This window comes from Melanostigma gelatinosum (genome assembly GCF_949748355.1).
Source record: "Melanostigma gelatinosum genome assembly, chromosome: 10".
In the NCBI taxonomy this organism is placed as follows: domain Eukaryota; kingdom Metazoa; phylum Chordata; class Actinopteri; order Perciformes; family Zoarcidae; genus Melanostigma; species Melanostigma gelatinosum.
Window position 1 is genome coordinate 8,969,234 of NC_136643.1, and position 18,490 is coordinate 8,987,723.

The following is an 18,490-nucleotide window of genomic DNA, read 5'->3' on the forward strand; positions in this document are numbered from 1 at the left end:
AGTGAAGTTATTCTTTATCTACATACAGTAGTATATAGCACACTTATCATAGAGTAGGCCTGTTTTAAAGTGAGTCACCTATGTTTGACGGCTGAATAGCTCTTTGTCATGAGAAATATAGAAATATTTATACATAACGTCACACTTTGATATTATGTCCTACAGAAGTCAATGAGCTCATTTGACTATGCTGCTGAGAGTGATGATTAAGAAAGAGAAGTTTGTGACAGCTAATTACATCTAAAACACATTCCCTTGTGTGAACATTCATTCTAATAACGAGGGTGCTCATTGGCCGATCCACTGGACGCGCTTCCTGCAGCATCCGATCGGTTCCTATGAGACCGTTCGCACAAATCCATCTCTTGTTGTCAAAGACTTGAGAATGCGGCTGGATCTCCACAAGCTTTACTTCTCAACAACAGTTTGCAGAAGTTCTTGTCTCCCCACCCTTAACCTTCAGTGACATCAGTTAACTACAGTCTCTCTCTATCTGAAACGCTTGCTCGTGAAATCCCAGCAGTACTCAACCTGCATAGAACCGAGCTCGGAGAGTCTGGATCAGGTCGTAAAACGTAGTTTGAAGGGATGATCCATGATTTATCTTCCCCCTACGTCAGTATTATTGAGATTCTAACAAATATCAGAAATAAGAAATGTCAGAATCTGTGTTCTACTGTACATTTAGAGATGTTGCTCGCTGAGTGGCATGTCTGACCGATGAGCCCCGTGAATTTTTAATCCTTCATTACAAAAACTCACAAACACGTTGCTCTGCGCTCCATTAGAGTAGTTACTGTTATGGCTGTGATATTAAAGATTAAAAAGGACACCTACGCTGTGATAGTCGCACCAGGCACAGACATCCAGACTTTTAAAATGTATGTTTAAATATTTTAAATAACCACAACTGGATGATATCAAAATAGAAACGATCACCCAACCCTATGAGAAAGTTTGAACGGCGTACAACTGCTTTTTTGATCATATTAAAGCTGAAAGACAACTTTCTTCTCTGCTTTTAAACAACTTTCCTGAAAGGCCCGACCTGAACCTTTACATCGCCACATTAGCACCGTCAGTACGGATCTGCGGTGCGATGCCAATAGTAGCAAAACACAACAGCTCCGTGGGGCGTTTGGTGCATTTTCAGAGCACAGCGGAGTTTGCAGGCCTCTGTTTTCGGGAGCTTATCCTCGGATTAGTGCCTGGAAAAGTTCATTCTGCCCTGGGAGACCCAGGGTGCACTGAGCCCTTCCTAACAGGGATTGTGTAACTGCTGGGAACTTTTGATTTTGTTTTGTTCAGAGAAGCAGGAGGATTACATCCTCGGAGACCCACCTGACCCGCCTCCCAGTTCTTGGCTGTCCCCTGTTGAACCCATGCGGCGGATCGCGTCTCCCAACCAGATGGAGAAGCACGGCCTGATTCTTATAGCATACCGGAGCGGTTCGCTTGTCGGGAGGACTCAAGACAATATGAGAGAGAGAGAGAGTGAACGTGACCTCTTGCATTTCACTCGTACTGTAGCAGCAGATGTGGATCCTTACGGGTTAATCGTCAAGGTCTTGCATCTTCTCAATCTCTTATCTATCACGGATTGGACATCTGGGCTATTCTGAGCGCTGAGTACCGTCAGTAGTCGATAGCCATGTCTGTGTGTGCCGTCGGCTCAAACACAAATACTATGCCCTGCATGTACTGCATGTCTCAGGCCTCAGTTCTAATCATACTTTGTAATTAGTTGTAATTACATGTCTTTCCTGCAAAGCAGCTTCAAGGCAACTGGTTTCACTGACATGCCTACTAAGAGCCAGCCAGAGAAACTTGACACAAAAGGTAAGTCATCAGTCCTCATTTCAAGAAACTGAATGCCAGTTGCCTAATTTAGCTAACAAATCAGCCGTGAAATCATTGAATAATCAATAATGAAAGAACAAAAAGAAGATCTTTGTTTATTTGAAAGAACAGTGCACAGCAGCTTGAGCACAAAAAACATAATTAAATTGTGAGCTCCTCTTCCGGCAGAGACGAAGCTTTGAACGCTTAATAAATTCTTCCGAAGAGGCTAAATTGCACACTTGTTTCATCCGGCAATGAGATTACTCGAATGGAATATTCTGTAAAACTGTGGTGGAGAAAGACAATAACGAGGCAGTAATCTCATTTCTCCACAGCAGCTTCCATTGTTCTCTTAAAAAAGGGCCTCTGTTTAGTCTGGTTCAACTCTCAGTCCCATCAGTCTTTCCATTGAGGAAAAAATAAATAAAAAATTTGCAGAGCCAAGGATAAATGAGAACAATAACAGTTCTGCAGCACTCAAATGCATCAAACGCAGATAGGAGGAGAGCGCTATTGCTTCGGTTGCCTCCAGTCATCTTTAAAGCAACTTTCTTCACGGTTGGGACTAAAACATATCAATTAACCCCTCTCCCCTCCCCCCCAGTGACGATGGCCCCTGTAAATGGGGAATCGCCGGCATGGGCCAGCGGGGGTTAATCTCCCTTTTTGAAGATTACGCTTCACTTTCCAGTGGCCCGGCCCAGACACTAGCCACTCTCTTCTAATCCACCACTGCAGGCTTTTGATAGCTCCCACTGCGAGCCCTTATTACAGTTACTGATTAAAACTGAGAGACAGAGAGAGGGGGGGGGGAGACAGATAGGAAATTAGAGTGACAGCAGAGAAGGGAGGGCAAGTGTGAGAATTAAAAACTGCTCCTCTTTCAGTAGCAGCAGACTTTGATTGCCTCCGAGTTTAATGCTGGAGGTGGAATGTGGTTACTCAATATACGCACTCTTACAGTACTCCAGCTCGTGTCCAACTAAAATGTTTAAAATCTGCTTTAAAAGGGGAAAACCTGACCCAAGACAACGAAGAAAGTGTCACTGGAAAAGCTTAAAAATCACATCCCCGCATTTTTAGATCTTCAAAGCACCTAAAAGATGCTACAGTGAGACATGGCTGCAAAACTGTGAAAACTAAATTTTGACTGTTACAGCTGTAAAAAAAGAAAAAGACTTTAATCCTGCTTAATGACGTCGCAGCGTTCCATCTATCACAATAGAGAGGGGGGGGAGGTAACAGTCTTATCTGGCATTAGCTGTTTACACTCCACCATCTTTTGTAAAGCACCCATTGTGCTGTCAGCCCTCTCAATCACTCCTCCCCTCCGATACCGAATAATCTTTGGGATAAAAATCTACGCATGGCCGTGCTCGTCCCAAAAATACAAAAAAAAAAAAACTTGACATGAATAATTCACAACCATCTGCTGTGGCTCAGCGGTGTGAATAAGACTCTGAAAAGTGAGGAAGTGCGACTCTGTGTGTTTATTTTAAAAACCAACTCCTCGCAGCACTCCCCCCCCCAGCATGAGCCTTCTTTTGGGTCAGACTGTCCCGGGCCTCAGAGGGGGTTTTAACAAGCTACACGAGGCCTCCAGCAGCAGACGGCCCCGGGCCTCTGTTTGCGTTCCAGGCAGGGGGAGTCGCAGCCGCGTGACGATTTATTGACGCAAGAGTCCCCCCCAGCCAGGACCTGCCACCGATTACTGCCGCCGGAGAGCCGGAGGAGGGGAGGGTCTCGCCGGGATGAGAAAGTTTGTCTGTGTGTGTGTGTTCCAGCTTGGGCTCCGAGGCCGTAAACCTAGCTTCAAAATGCCAAGCAGCATGTCAACATGCCAGCCTCTTTGCCACCCAGGTTTAAAGGCGGACAAAAGAGGCCTTCAGTGCTCTGAAATAGTCCGTTTTTCAGAATGGGAAACGATGATCTGTCATACATGGAAAAGGGCTTAGCCATGCAGCGCACAGACAGGAGGGCGACAAGGGGGAAACGAACCGCTAACAGGAGGCGAAATGGAGGAAAGCTCCGTTCTAAACATCGGGAGCTCCTCAGGGTGGGGAGAAGTCTGGCTGTTGGAATATTTTGGCTCAGTGCAGAACTTCAACAGAACTTCACCTTGGCTATTTTTGGTGTTTGTGTATATTGTGAATTTGGCTTCGTTATGAATCATAACAAAACGTTTTTTTTTGTTTTGTTTTTTTACAAAAGTGGGATTATGTTCATCCATCAACTGGCACATTGTGAATGCATACAAGAGGTTCCTGTCCTTATTGAAATAGTCCAAATGAGATGTGTTGTGATTACAGACTGACAACTGTGGATTCAGGTTTTTTGTAATTGCTCCAAAAGAGGATTACTGGGAACAAACACACAAGCAGGTCAGATGATGAAAAAGGAAATTAATAAGCATTTTTACACTGGTAATTCTATTTGTAAGTTATTTTCGAAAAACTATCCAAGATTTGATGAAAAACAAAACTTGTGAGGACTGAGAATTGAAGGAGCATGGAAATGATCTGAGTAGGAGGAAAAGAAAGAAAGGAAATATGTCCAACTGCTCCTCTTACATAACACGATGTATTTAAGAAAATAAATCCCACATATCTTTGGCCTGTGCCAGAGTTCACAGCTATCTGGATGGCCTGAAACATCCATTCTGACGCAAACCCTTTTGGCTGGGACAACAACATGTCTCTGCTCGCAGTTCTGCAGAAAAGAAGCTGATGCCAGCGGCCCACATGGTGCCACACAGGAGCAGTAGCACAGCAACAATCACTCAATGGCTCTGACATCATTAAGTTGAATACGACCTAGACAGCCAAAGCATGATGGGTAAAGGGAGGACACACAATTGGCCTTTTGTCCACTTTTGTCTGCAGTTGAGGAAAGAGAAAGAGCCAGATCTGCACCATGGCTGTGATTTAAAAAAAAAAAAAAAAAAAAAAAAAAAAAAAGGGAGGGGTTTGTAGGCCACATTGGTCACGGTCAACAAGACCAGGGAATCCATTTTTGAGGACGCAAGGAGAAACCTGCTGTGAAATATAATCCATGACCGAATGACGGCCGGTTACTGGATGCGGAAGAGCCGCGCTATCGTTGCGTGAGCAGTAGCCTGGCTGTTGACACCAAAAGCATTTTACTCGTGATCCTGCCCCTTTTATGTGTTCTACAGAGCTAAATACATCTGCAGTATTTCATTTAAAAACCACTATTAGAAATAGCACTGACACTAGGCTGTTTCAAATAAATATAGTGGATGCATCTTGACATTTGATCATGTGGGAGGAGAACCAAAAATACAAACATGGACGAACACCACTGTGTAACTGCGATATAAAACAATGCAACATGCGGTGAGGAAGTCGTCAACTCAACAATCACTCAACCAAATTGAAGAGCCCTTGTAGAAAAGGCGAAATCAAAACTACGGGTTTTGGTCCGTTCGCCACGGTGCAATCAAATCAAAAAAGACCGACAGCTCTCAGTTAGGCTGTAACAACTTAGCTCATCAAAGAAAAGAATGTCGTCACAAGCAGGGTTTCACTTACCATTCCTTACAAGTCTTCTGGTTGTCAAAATGCATACATACACATTTTTTTTGCAAAACTAAGCCTGATAAAGTGCTTTGTTTAGTAACTCAGTGGTTTTCCGACCGTTTTCATTAATGAAACATGTAGCACAACCGTGAGAATAAATAATACAGAAGTGTTCGAATACACCTGAACACACTATGGACAGAACATAAACACATTTTTCAACACAAAAGAAGCCGCCACACGTGGGAAGAAAAGCACAAGAGCTCCTCTTGTACGATCCTTCTAGAAACATTTTTTCACGTCTTACCTGAGCGACTGTGAGAGCTCATCGTTTCCGTTGCCAGGCAGACTTGACGGGCACCATGAGTTTTCCCCCGCCAAGTCGGCGGTGCCAGCCGGGTGGAGATGCCAGGCCGAGGACGGGACAGAGGGCGGTTGTTCCTCAAGGCTTCATCACACCGGACCCACAGGTGGAGACGGGGCACGATTCCTTCCAGTTAGGCTCTGAGAGGTGGACGCCAAAAAAAGAAAGTGCTTTAATATGCATGTGGAATTCCAGATAGATGCTCGTATAACAATTTAAACAAACATGCGGGACATATTCTAAATCAAAGCAGGTGTCCTGTCCACTTTTTATTCCACCCCGCCGTTATTGAGCCAAAAGTCCTGTGAGTTTACCTGAGGTCACGTGTGGTGCCACTACAGGCCAGAGAGGAACAAAGACCTGCAGGTTACCAACCTTCTAAAGAAACCCACGGCCCCTGTGTTTCCTGATCAGTGACCCTCACACGTATAAAATATACCCCTTAACTAGGCCTTTTTTTCCAGTGACGTTCAGGAATTGGTGCCATATATGCCACTTGCCGTGTGAGTTAAGTGTTTAATATGCGTGGTCAGCGGTGAGCTGCCAAAGTGAGCCTACCAGCCACAGAGGAGTCACAGCCAACAACAACGACGGAGAAAGTCGGGAATTTAACTGCAGTGAAAGATACATGGAATTAAAACAACTCCTTGGGAAAGAAAACATTTGGCCAATGTTTGATGCTGGACCAAATAAACCATTACAATTATGAACTCTGTTGTGAATTAAAAAAATTAAATTCTGTTATTGTGGAGAAAAGTAAAGAAGAAGTGACGTAAAACAACTCTCGGCTTCCTCCAAGTGAGGTTTTTTTTGTCAAATAAATATGGTTTCACTTGGATCATCTGGATTTACTAAAATAATTGCATGTTTACATAATCTAAAATGTAACAGCAAGTCACTGTCAGTGCTGTCACCACACCCAGCCAGGCGAAGCTTTCCGAATGTCTTCTAACAGAGAGATTAAAAAAAACGCTGCAAACATGTACGCCAATGTTCCTGAGAAAACAGTCTCATTGTGGCTGAGCTACAAACACAATTAATAAAATGTGACATGACTATATCTTCACTCCCACAGCTTGCAATGGTCAGCTGTGGCGTCTCGATAGAAAACCTCTTCCCTCTGAATCGAATGCAAACACGAGGACCTGGACCTACCTCAAGAGTCAATAGTGGAAGAGAAAGAGGAAGAAAACTACATACCGTCTGGTCTGTGTGTGTGAGTGTTGTGCAATCACAACTTCAAGGACCATATAAATACACACACACACACACCCAGGGAAGCCTCTGGCTATTCAACCCTTACAGGCACCGCTACCGCTCACCTCTGTAACATCTAACAGGTGTCAACAGAGCAGAACACAAACGAGTGGCGATGAGAGCTGCAGTCGGTCACTACAAATACCACAGAAGCCGAGATAGAGTTTACGCGCTCTGTTCCTATCTCTCTCAAATAAATACACACACACACACACACACACACACACACACAGTAACTCGAAAGCTGTTGACCTGAATTACTGTCAAACGAAGGAGTTCAGTGGAAAGAAGGTGCGAGCACTGCGTGGCCAAATAAAATCTCACAGAAACAACGTTACTGCCAGGATTCTCCGGGGTCTTACTTCACTCATCAGGAGCTATCGCAGAAGAAAAACAGCCCTCTAAAGCCAACGAAAAAATTCCAGCTCGTTCATTAGCATTAAAGGGTCTCTATTACCGGTCTTTCCCAAACACCGGGTTGGGGACCCATAGGTGGGTCGCACAAGATTTTATTTAGGGTCGCCAAATGAATTTGCAGAACTTCTAGTCGTATAGTCTTTCATTTATCATTCACATCTGCAGTACACATTTGCGCCACACGAGGGAGCCTAAATGTTGGTATGGTTGTCTGATAATTGTAGCCTACCTATGACATTGAATCTAATATGAAAGGCAGGTGAACATTGCGTTTGTTTAACTGATGAGTGTAAATGACAATAAGATAAGCCAGTTATTTCTGGTCTCATTTCTAAAGTATTTAACATTAGGTATGTTTTCAAAAGCACATGTATCAAACAACGTGATTTATCAAACGTATATCACTTCTAAATGGCAGGTTTTACCGATTCAAGGTAATATAAGGTGATGCGGAAATGGCGGTAAAAATGTTTTTCTTTTACATTTAATCACACGCATTGTTTTTTCTCAGGATTTATAGATAAGGAGCCAGCCTAGCGTGCTTTTAGTGCACGTGAGCGCGCCCCACCTGATTAGTCACAGCCGCCGGTCTGATGACCTCGGCTACAGCTGAGGAAGCGTAAAGCGCTCACCTGCTGCTTCCCCCTCAGGTAAGCTCTGTCGGCACTGCTGCCGTTGTTTGCACAGTTAGCGCTTTCGGCACCATTGGCTGCAAGCCGCCGGCTTAAGCGTCGTCATTTTGAGAGCCGCGTGGAGGCAATAGATATGCTTTGAATGACGAATTCCGCACCTTTAAATGTGAAGAAATAAAAGCACCTCATCCTTCAGGCCAGGGGAAAAATTACCAAAGAGAAGGTTTAGATGTCTGTGTGGATGGATTTGATAGTATGTGGACAATGCTTTGATTGACAGCAGGAACACCCACAGGAGGATTTGCTGAGGTATGAGGTGTCGACTGGAGGGCAGCCGCCCTTATTTCCCCCTCAAAGATACGTCTGCCACAGAAGAATTCAGACTGTGCTTTTACAGCTTGTCATACTATGTCAGCCATGACCTCAGGCATTTAGTTCTCTCACATTCTCTGTTTGCCACACGCAAACAAATAAAACAAAAAAACTAAAAATAGTGCCAGCAAACCTGCTCCTTTGCTGACACCATCAAACTGCAGTTTGCGGTAGAGGTCAGCAGAGTTAGCTGTAGGTTTTTTTGTTCCGTCCATATGATTTCACTTTTTCTGCAATTTCAACTGTTCTTCGGGGGTCCTATTAAAAATGAATCTGTGTATAACGCTGCAGGTATTTTTACAGCACAGTAAAACCATAAAATGCACCGCCATTATCGCTTCACGGGTCTCGTTTCCACCGACTGACACTCAACATGGGATCAGGTTTCTTGTTCTCGTGCAGCAAAAGTTTTTTGAAATGAAGTCCACCGTAATGGACTTCATTTCCCAAGCACTCCGAATTGCTTGCCGGGAGTAATCACGACGGCATAAAAATAACATGTGGTCGGGTATAGCGAGCAGTAAACAACAATTAAGAGACCCCTTGCGTGGCTCGTGAAATGAATCATTGAAAATGCACTTGAGCCATGAAGACAGCTTCAGCCTCTCAGCCATAATTGACTATGAATAATTCAGCGGACGAGTGAGATTAGCAGCACCAGCAGTATGCTATTGAGTGACGTGTTCCTGATTTTTCTTTGCTGTTGGCAAAAATAGTCAAAAAAAAGTGTAGTCTTTAAAACATTTTTATTTATTTTTTAAATCATTGCATTTCACTGCTGACAGGGCAGCGTCAGAATATTTCTGATCGAGGTCATGACTGTGTCAAACTGAACCCTTTGTCCTTTAGATGGATGGAGGCCTAAAGTCCAAGGTGACGTGGGAGTAAAAGAGGTGGAGGAGGAGAAGCGGGGCAGGAGGTGAGTGAGTGAGCACATGTTTGAGGAGACAAAGTGACAGTGAAGCAGTAACGTGACACTCTCTGCTCCTTGTTCGTGTTTGCGAGTGAACTGGGCCCAGCGACGACCACAGGACATCACGTCAATCGGCTGTCGGCTGAACGGGGACAAGACTGGCACCAGGGGATCGTCTTCCTCGGTACGGGGCTCTGAAAGCCCGGGCACCGTTAAAGTATGGACTTTTTAGCAAACCACGGATACGTTTCATGGGGACGTTTTTGCATTCGCTCACAGCAAGTGACGTGGGAAAACGAGCAGCAAGTAAGAGCAATGGAGGAAGTGTATCGAGCGACTGTTGTTGAAAGCTACGTGGTACAATAACGTCAGTTGTTTAACAAGCTGCAATAAGCAGAAGAAGACACTCAGCTAGCCGCTAGCCTGTAGCGAAAGTTATGGATAAGTTATTAAAAAGAAAAAATGAAGACGACAGTGGTGCCATACCCCCCAAAAGTCTAAATGTGTGCGCAAGTACAATCCTGACTTTCTTAAGTACGGCTTTGTGAACGGAGGCAACGAGGCAGAGCCGAGTGCTCAGTGTGTGGAATGTGAGCTAATGCTATCAAACGAAGCACTGAAGCCTTCAAAAATAAAGCGACACCAAGCGACGAAACATCCAACGCTCGTGGGAAAGCCTGTTGGGCTTCTTGTTGTGTATGCAGGTTTACATACACATGATAATAAATGTCTTTGTGATCATCACATTGTATCATCTCATTTATTTAACAAGGGTTTTTCCTGTTCAACACCGGCATCCTCGATCCCCTCCCCTTCCGTTCCTACGGCTTGTTTGCGCAAATACGTCACAAAACATGTCCGTTTTTGGTATCCCAGCATGCCCAAAATCCTCATCTTTGCAAAGAAATCATCGATTTTCTTTAATTTCTTATGGTTTCTCCACAAAAGTAGCCCACACACACACACTGTCCAAAGTCGCCATAACCGCTGCAAGTCGTATCTTGCAGCATTTCGACGGAAAAAGACACATTACAGACCCGACAACGTGCTAGCGGATGTTACCATGGAGCTACTGGCTTCAGAAAACGCTAGTACTTATAGTACAAACCTTATCCTCCTCTTCCATAAGCCGTCAACCAACGTTTGAGTAACTGAGCTATTCTCATTCTCGATCGTGCGCTCGGTCGCAGCCATTACGCACAGCAAGTCCGCTACTCACACACCATGTCTTCGACCTTATATACATAGTTTTTGCAATTTGCAAAGGCTAATAATAAAAGGAAAATAATATAATATCAAAATATAAAGGGAGAAACACCTTTAGTGTGTCAGAATATCATGTGGTTACCATGTGTCCATTTGGGTCTCCAAATATCCTTTTAGAGCTCCGCCTGGATCTCTTCATGGAAGAAACACTGTAGAATGGTCATACTTTGTCCATACTTTGTCCAATCTTCTTCAAATTTGAGGCAGTTGTTCACTGATAGTGTAGTTACAGCCCTATACTGTCCTTTACCTGTACAGATACAGCCACCGGCAGTTATTTATACTGAAAGATACTTTTTTATTTTATGCGGACAAAAATCTTAAATTTTTACTGACTCCAAAGGCCCACTGCTCTGTTTCTGTATGACCTACAGGTTTTCTGACACTTTTGATGCATATAGTCAGAGTGGGCCCCGGGACACTTTGTACTTGAAAAGTTGGGCCCCGAGGTCAAAAAGGTTAAGAACCCCTGCTCTATAGGTATGTTTAAACTTTTAGGTTTGGGAAAAATGCTGGAGAGTGCCATGTTTCCCTGAATGTGTGTGTGTGTGTGTGTGTGTGTGTGTGTGTGTGTGTGTGTGTGTGTGTGTGTGTGTGTGTGTGTGTGTGTGTGTGTGTGTGTGTGTGTGTGTGTGTGTGTGTGTGTGTGAGAGAGAGAGAGAGAGAGAGAATTCCTGTGAAACCTGGGGAGAAATGTTGGGTTGGGGGATTCAAGTTGTTGGCATAAAATATAATGGCACATCACGATGAAGCACATGGACCAGCCCTGTCTGAGGTTATATAAATGTGATCTTAGTTTACAACATGGCGACACAGACAAACGTGAAGATGATTGTCTGGCATGTTCTAGATTTGAGCGGTCGTGTCGTTTGACATACTGTCAACTGCCCCGCGGTAATAACGAGGACACCGTGGTAATACACACGCAAACACAAGTCTGTTGTTAATGGAAAACCAAACACCCGTGCATTGTTACCCTGGCAACAAAAGGCCAACTATTCTGAGTCTAATAAAAAGCAGGAAGTAGCATCTTTCCGAGCAGCTTGCCAAGTACTGTGAATGGCAAAAGACCACTCAACTTCCCTTTCTTTATTACTAGCACTCTTCCACTGTCACTCTCACTCTTTAGCCCGTGTATTTAACTTTCTCTCAGCGTCTCCGTTATTAATTATCCACGTCAACCTTTAGTCATCTCTGATTCTGCACAAAGAACTTCTTTTTTCACCCATTTTTCTTTTCTTCTAAATGACAGCAGGCATTTATTGCACTCTTTTTTTTGGATGTAAGAGAGTTTCGTATGACCACAGTGTGAGCCAATGTGTGAAGCTGCTTTCACATGATCAGACAAGCGAGTAAATCCCTTTATTTATTTATTTTTAACTCTGGGAGCACTGAAGCTCAACCCAAAGGAACTGCATGGCTTCACGCTAAACTGCTCAAGAAGAACACTGAGCCAAATATCAGATTATTTGAACTTTGGCCTTGACCATTGAGCTCCTCTCATTTGGACTCACCGCCTGACCGGGTGATGAAAGCACTGCTTGACTTTTGTCGTTGTTAAGCTCCTTTAGAAGCAACGTTTGCTTTGGGGCTTCGCGTCCAGTTTTGAGGACCGACAGGTATCGCAATCAAAAAGCAACAAAATCACTTTGACCAGATGGATTAGCGAAAACAGCAACTGTGATGTCAACTCCTGCTGGCAATGTTCGTCTCAGAGATGTATAAAATCGACCAATCACTTCATCTTTCAAGAGGCTCTGTGATCACTGATCACAGATTCTTGCAAGTTGGGAAGACCTATCCAGAAGTGTCACAGTAAGAAGTAATACCTAAAAAAATAGACAGGAAAGGTGGATTCACTTTTACAATCTTTATGTAATCAGTTGCCTGCAGTTAAATGGATCTAGTTTGTACACAATCACAAATAACTGAGTCTAAAAAAACATGTATATACCGGATTTGCAATATCGATCTGCAATTTACAAACTGCCATGCAGGCCTTACGTACAGACGTTAAAATCGGTGAAAGACAAAAATAAAGAAACTGTCAACCTGTGGCTAATTTTATATTTATCATTGTAACGCAACATGGCAGCGGATCATTGAGGCCCCTGATTGGGTGGGATGACTATGCGAGTAGGGGGCAGGGTGGTGGGACAGTTTGCACAGTCCTGCTGGTTTGAGTGTGCCTGTGCACCACAGGATCCCGTCACCAAGCTCGTATCCAACACCGCGATGCCATCAATAGACTCAATTAGTAACCATTAGCGTGACATCCACAACATGTCCACAAACAAGGATGCCTTTCCCAACTGCCAACCCTTCAAACACTTGCTAACCGAGCTAGGATTGGTTCAAAGTCAGGACAAAGTCCCGGCGGAGCACAAAGGAGCTAAAACGGGTGTATTATTGGGGAGGCACAACAGGGTAGGAAGGGACTGAATCTGGGAGAATGTTTTGCAGCCATATTGGGTAACCACAAGGATTCATCAAGCCTCAAATCACATCAGTCGAGGCTGAGAGCTTCTGTATAGCTGCCCATTAAACGCTCTGTGTCCCTTTTACTGCCTTGAATCTTCCTCTTGTCTACTTTTACTGCTTCTCTGGCCGATATCCAACTTCCTTTTCTTTTATTAAGTTGCGCAACAGTAAGCCTAATGAGAAACGATGAAGTAACTGTGTAATGATTGATTCTATTGACCTTGGTGTTTTCTGTTTACTCCAAAAATGAAGACAATAAATACAAAAAGGTGGGTTTAGATGAATGGCAGTGAAAAAAGTGTTTGCTCAAAGACTGTGGTGAAACAACGGATTCCCTCGAGTTTCATTCGTGGCATCTCAAACAATGCATGTAATGGAGAGACCGAGGACAAAGACACATTAATATGCTGGATGGCAGTTGGGCTGAAGGGAAGACCCTGCCAAGCAGTGCACACATTTCTGGTCCTGTCTCCTTATCTGTCCCCGAGAACAACGGTGGCATTAATCGATCCCATTCGTATCTATTAGCATGACAACATCCACAAAATGTCCACAAACAAGCAAGCTTCCCCAGTGCCAGATAATTGATGGGAGATAGTTGGAAAGCCAGGTCCAGGTCCTGACGAAGCACAATAGAACGGAGCTAAATGGCCTTATTAATGAGAGAACAAGAGGCAAACGTAGGGGGCAAGTAAAGAACAAGAATGAAGTGCTCCAAAACTGTGGTACGGATGTGAAAGTTGGCCCATGAGCCGATCAGTAATGGGCTGGAATTGATTCAGAAAGCATATGTTTGACAGCAAAACCAAAGTAAAAGAACTAGACCGTTTTTACCAAAGGAATATCATATCTCATAAGTGAAGAAGTAGTAAAATCACAATAAAATAAAAAATCACAATAATTATATCAATATGTAAGTGGCTTTCTTGACAAATTTTCTCTTGGGATGAATAAAGTATATTTCTATTCTATTCTTTTATTCTAAAGATTTCAAAATTGTAAAATGTTAAAAGGTTTTCCAATAGTGAAATCAGGGCATGTTTATTGCCTCCACGCGGCTCTCAGCTTGGCGGCAGCTAGCAGCTAACCGTGCAAAAAGCATGAACAGTGCAAACAATAATATACCGTAGTGTTAGCCTGAAGGGGGAGCAGAGGGTGGGCGCTACGTTTCCATGATGGCTTCCATCTGCATGGTGGAGATATTAAGGCCGCCACATTAACCGTGGTTGGACATGCCACCTATGCTGTGCGATTCAGTCTCATTACTCCGAGTAGAGTCGCGACACATTTCTGGCCAGTGCCAGTGTCAAAAGTCTGTCAGAGTCTATGTCATCCGAAGTTATGGACGATATTAAAAGGTTATGGATTTTAGCTTTGAAAACATTTTTAACCGCAAAATGAATCTCAGGCTAAATGAGAGATGGGGGGTGGAGGAGTAAAAGTAAAACAAGGTGTGACGGAGGATAATTTAAATGGTGAGACATAATGAAGAGAAGAGGTGACGGCACTGATTTAATGGTGCGTGTGTGTGTGAGACGTACATGTTAATGCTGTGAGGGGAAATTATTTTCTTAGCCTCCTTAGACTGAAATGAATCTGGTTATTACATTTATTCTGAAAAACTTTCTTGGCTGTGTGAAACTGGCTTTAGACACTGCAGTCATCCATTGACTGTATTCTTTTACGTTTGTGCATCAGAAATCTCACAATACATAATGAGTAGACACTTTAGTTTCACTAATGTGTACACACACACAAACTTCAAATCTGTGGCGGTGACTTCAATTTACTGCAGGTGTTTCATTCACAAAGAGGGTTTCTTTGAAGGAGACACTCACTAACTGAAATGCATTAACAGTGATTAAAAAAAAAATCTCTGTGTACCTTTGATCCCCAAATCCATTTTGTTGTTTATCAGTGTCATTTTAGCACAAATAAGGTGTGTGTGCAGTTTGAGTGGGTGACATCTTTCTGACTGTTTAAAATGTGAAATGTAAATGCCAGGTGTTTACTCTCAGTTCCTCACAATCCAAGTGAAAGAGCTTCCATCTACACTCAATTATGCACAAAATATTCAACAATAACACAAAGAGAAACCAGTGAAAAGAGGCAGAAGTAATTTTCTTTCCACCATCGGTAGCCTATAAAGACCACAATGCAGTGCAGCCATGAGACATGTTGCACATTCTACACACAGCACGATCACCAGCCAGACAACAGAAAGGTGATTTACAACATATTAATAACAAAACAACTCCTGGAATGAACATCACACACAGAGCTGTGAGCGCTTCCTCTTTGTGTAGGAGGACTCAGATTGCCACTAAGCCCCCCACTGCTTTGTGCTTTGTAATACTATCAGATCTCTTACGAACATGGTGCTATTATTGATAGCACAAACACTATTATTGATAGGTGATTAATGTAAAGTAATATTACAGATGATTACTGGGATTATTTTACCATAGAAAGAAACATTTCAGTCACATATAAATCAGAGCTCTTTTGAATTTAAAGGGACTGATTTATCCTGAATCGTCCACATCACTGTAGAATTTAACTGTATAATACTTTCACCCCTTAGTACTTACAATGCAACATTTTTAATACTGTTCAGGGACGAGTGGTAGTCCCTTCAGTACAGCTTATTTGTCGGAATACATTTCTACTTTTATGAATAGCTGCTCCTTCTCACTCACTGACTTGGTATATCATCAGCAATTTAAAAAAGGGCTAACACATAGACGTCTTCAGCCACTTATGGACCGTCGTTTGTGCAAAGAGATGCTCAGCTGACATGAAAAGAGGAATATCCGGCGACAAAGAAGATCCTGTTTTACTTCTGCTCCAATCAGGACTGCGCTCTCAGCAGAGTCATCCTTTAAAGAGGAGCACGCTGAGCCAAGATGTTTTTCAGAAGGCTGCAGCGACCTTGTTCCTGTGGGGCCCCGGAGTTTACGAGCGCCAAACAGCGGCCCTCCAGAGCTCGTAATGCTGAGGGAATAGTTTCCACAAGTGAAGGCTTAAAGGGAGTCTTAGCGGTTCAGAGGCACAGCCCCCAGCTGTCAGGATGCCGGAGTTAGCTTCCGGTTTGTAAATGCTAAGGGGAAAGTTTAGAGAATAATATCGAGCGACCAATTCTCAGTTATTTTTTTTAAACGCTTGTTGTCGCAGATGGGTGGCAGCAAAATAAATGAAAGCCAGAACACTGTTTAAAGCCCGCTTTCAGATTTGTGAAACATTTGTTTAGTTAGTTTTTTTAAAGCAAAAGATTTCTATTCCACTTTGTGTTCTTCATCCAGACAATAATAGATCAAGTTTAGCTTAAAAAGGACATACGTATACACCTGTCACTCCTGGGCTTCATGAAGTAGACTCCAGGAACTGTTAAAACACAGTTTCAGATTTGTGAAATCTTTATTCCATTGGTGAAAAAAAAGTCCCATCTAGACAAGGTCTAGAACAAAAGATTCTTTACTCAGACTTGTCACATCGAATAGGATAAAATAAAGCTCTCTTTTTTTTAAAGTTACAGAAACCTACTTGTTAACTAGTCCAGGTTTGACAAGTGTAAATGAATGGGGGTTCGATCCATCGCTTCCTGGATGGACAGACTGCTTTGAAATAACCTTTAATTAATAACATTTTTAAAAATTAAGAAAATCTTAAAGTAGGCTTTAAACAGCAGATTAAGGCTTGAACTATGATGCCTAGAAAGCTTTCACGACAATAATTAATATGTAAAAAAATATAGAAATTGGTCGCTCAATATTAACTTTCCGCTAAAGTGCCGACACATCGGACACTACAAGCTGGAAACTAACTTCAGCCTCGTCGTGCTGCTCTCTTGTGTTTATACTTCATGAAGACACAAGTTTACACCCAAAGCTGTGGCAGCGGCAGTTCAACAGCAGAAACCTCCATCACACACACGCACGCACGCACACACACAGCCTGCAGCATTTATAGAAATGTGTGCAGATGAAAGTCTTGAGCAGCGCTATCGTCATAGAGAGGAGACAAACGTCTTACTGCACTAAAATGTTCCCTGTTAACGCGTGACGTCGGTCACCGTGCTGATAAACAATTGTTTCAAGGTGACCAAATTCTCCGCTACATCTGTTAACTGTTTACACTAACCTCACACTTGGGAGGGAACGCACGATGGAAAAAAAAAAACGTACACGGCGCTGTGCTGCAGCACAACTCACATAAAGGAACATAAGTTTGAAAATGTGCAAGTATTAGTCGTCCGCTGTCCATAAAAGTCACTTTCCCGACATGACAGCCTGTTTTTAGACAGTTTCAAACAATGTCGCTAGCTTCACAGTGGCATTAGAAGTCCCACTTATATCGAGCAGCTATAGTAACAATGTTGCACAACACGTATAGTCGACAGTTTTTTTAAGTCCACTCCAAACTGGTGATTCTGAACCATGTGTTGCGCAACATTTTCACTTTTCCTTCTGTTGATACGATACAAACAGGGGAAAAAACAAGTCAAGTGTAGCAGAATAATTGCAACTCCGCTTGACTCCGAGGAGGAAAAGCGCAGAGACCCACTGACGTTAGCCTACAACATAAACATACTTTATGAGCCATGGTTCTCTCTACACGTTCGAGCCAAAGAGACGACTGTGTACTTGTGTGTGTGTTTTTTTTTTTTTAAAGACAGAAAAGAAACGCTACCTGAGTTGAGAGCACCCTTTGGCGCAAATGGCTGGTCTCCAGGAGCATCCACGGTGCAGGGTTTTAGGACCCGTCGGTACCGTAAAAACTCATTCGGTCAACAGCTCCGCCATACTGAATTAATCACGTGTCGGACAACCTCCTGTGTTTCCGTAGGAGGCGGGGTCCGCAGGACGGGATGACCGACAGCTAAGAGGAAAATGATGACAGTGTGTGTGAGGAGAGATATGAATGAAGTCTGTCTTTGTGCATTGCATGTTGAGGCAGACAATGGGACACACACGTGTGTGTCACTACTGTCTCCTTCCTCCTAATCAGCATGAAGTCACACTGAGCCTCTTAGAAATCATTGTCTGTTTGTGGTTTATGTGATGTTGCTTTACCACCATCATTATTTTTTTTCTTGTTGTGTGGGACTGCAGTACTCGTCATTTTATCACCCGTTATTATCACTGATGACTTTATGTTGCATTTTTTTGTCATCTTCTTTATGTTAGAATTTCCTCAAGTAACAATCAAAGTTCAGAAAAATACAACCTGATACATAATAAACAGTTACAGCTGATGAAGTTGTCCCGACTGATGGCTTTGTTGCGGAAGCCCTTACGGTTCCCCCTATACACTACAGCTCTGTCAGCACTGTCACCCTTGTTTTCCATCGTTGGCACTGTTAGCGCTATTTGCACCGTTAGCTGCTAGACGCTGGCTCAGCCATCGC

General features: G+C 43.2%; 1 protein-coding gene across 2 annotated transcripts in view; it reads right to left on the reverse strand.

Annotated features, from left to right (window-relative positions):
* LOC306783172 (uncharacterized protein) overlaps window positions 1-17,874 on the reverse strand; it is a 52,723-nt gene extending 34,849 nt beyond the window's left edge. For both annotated transcript variants that reach the window (XM_079276712.1, XM_079276711.1), the window contains exons 1-2: window positions 17,773-17,874; window positions 5,689-5,885 (exon numbers count right to left, since the gene is read on the reverse strand). In XM_079276712.1, coding sequence (XP_079132838.1) covers window positions 5,689-5,710 — 22 coding nt within the window. In that variant the 5' untranslated portion in view covers window positions 5,711-5,885; window positions 17,773-17,874. The remainder of the gene's footprint in view (window positions 1-5,688; window positions 5,886-17,772) is intronic.
* Between the last annotated feature and the right edge of the window lie 616 nt (window positions 17,875-18,490).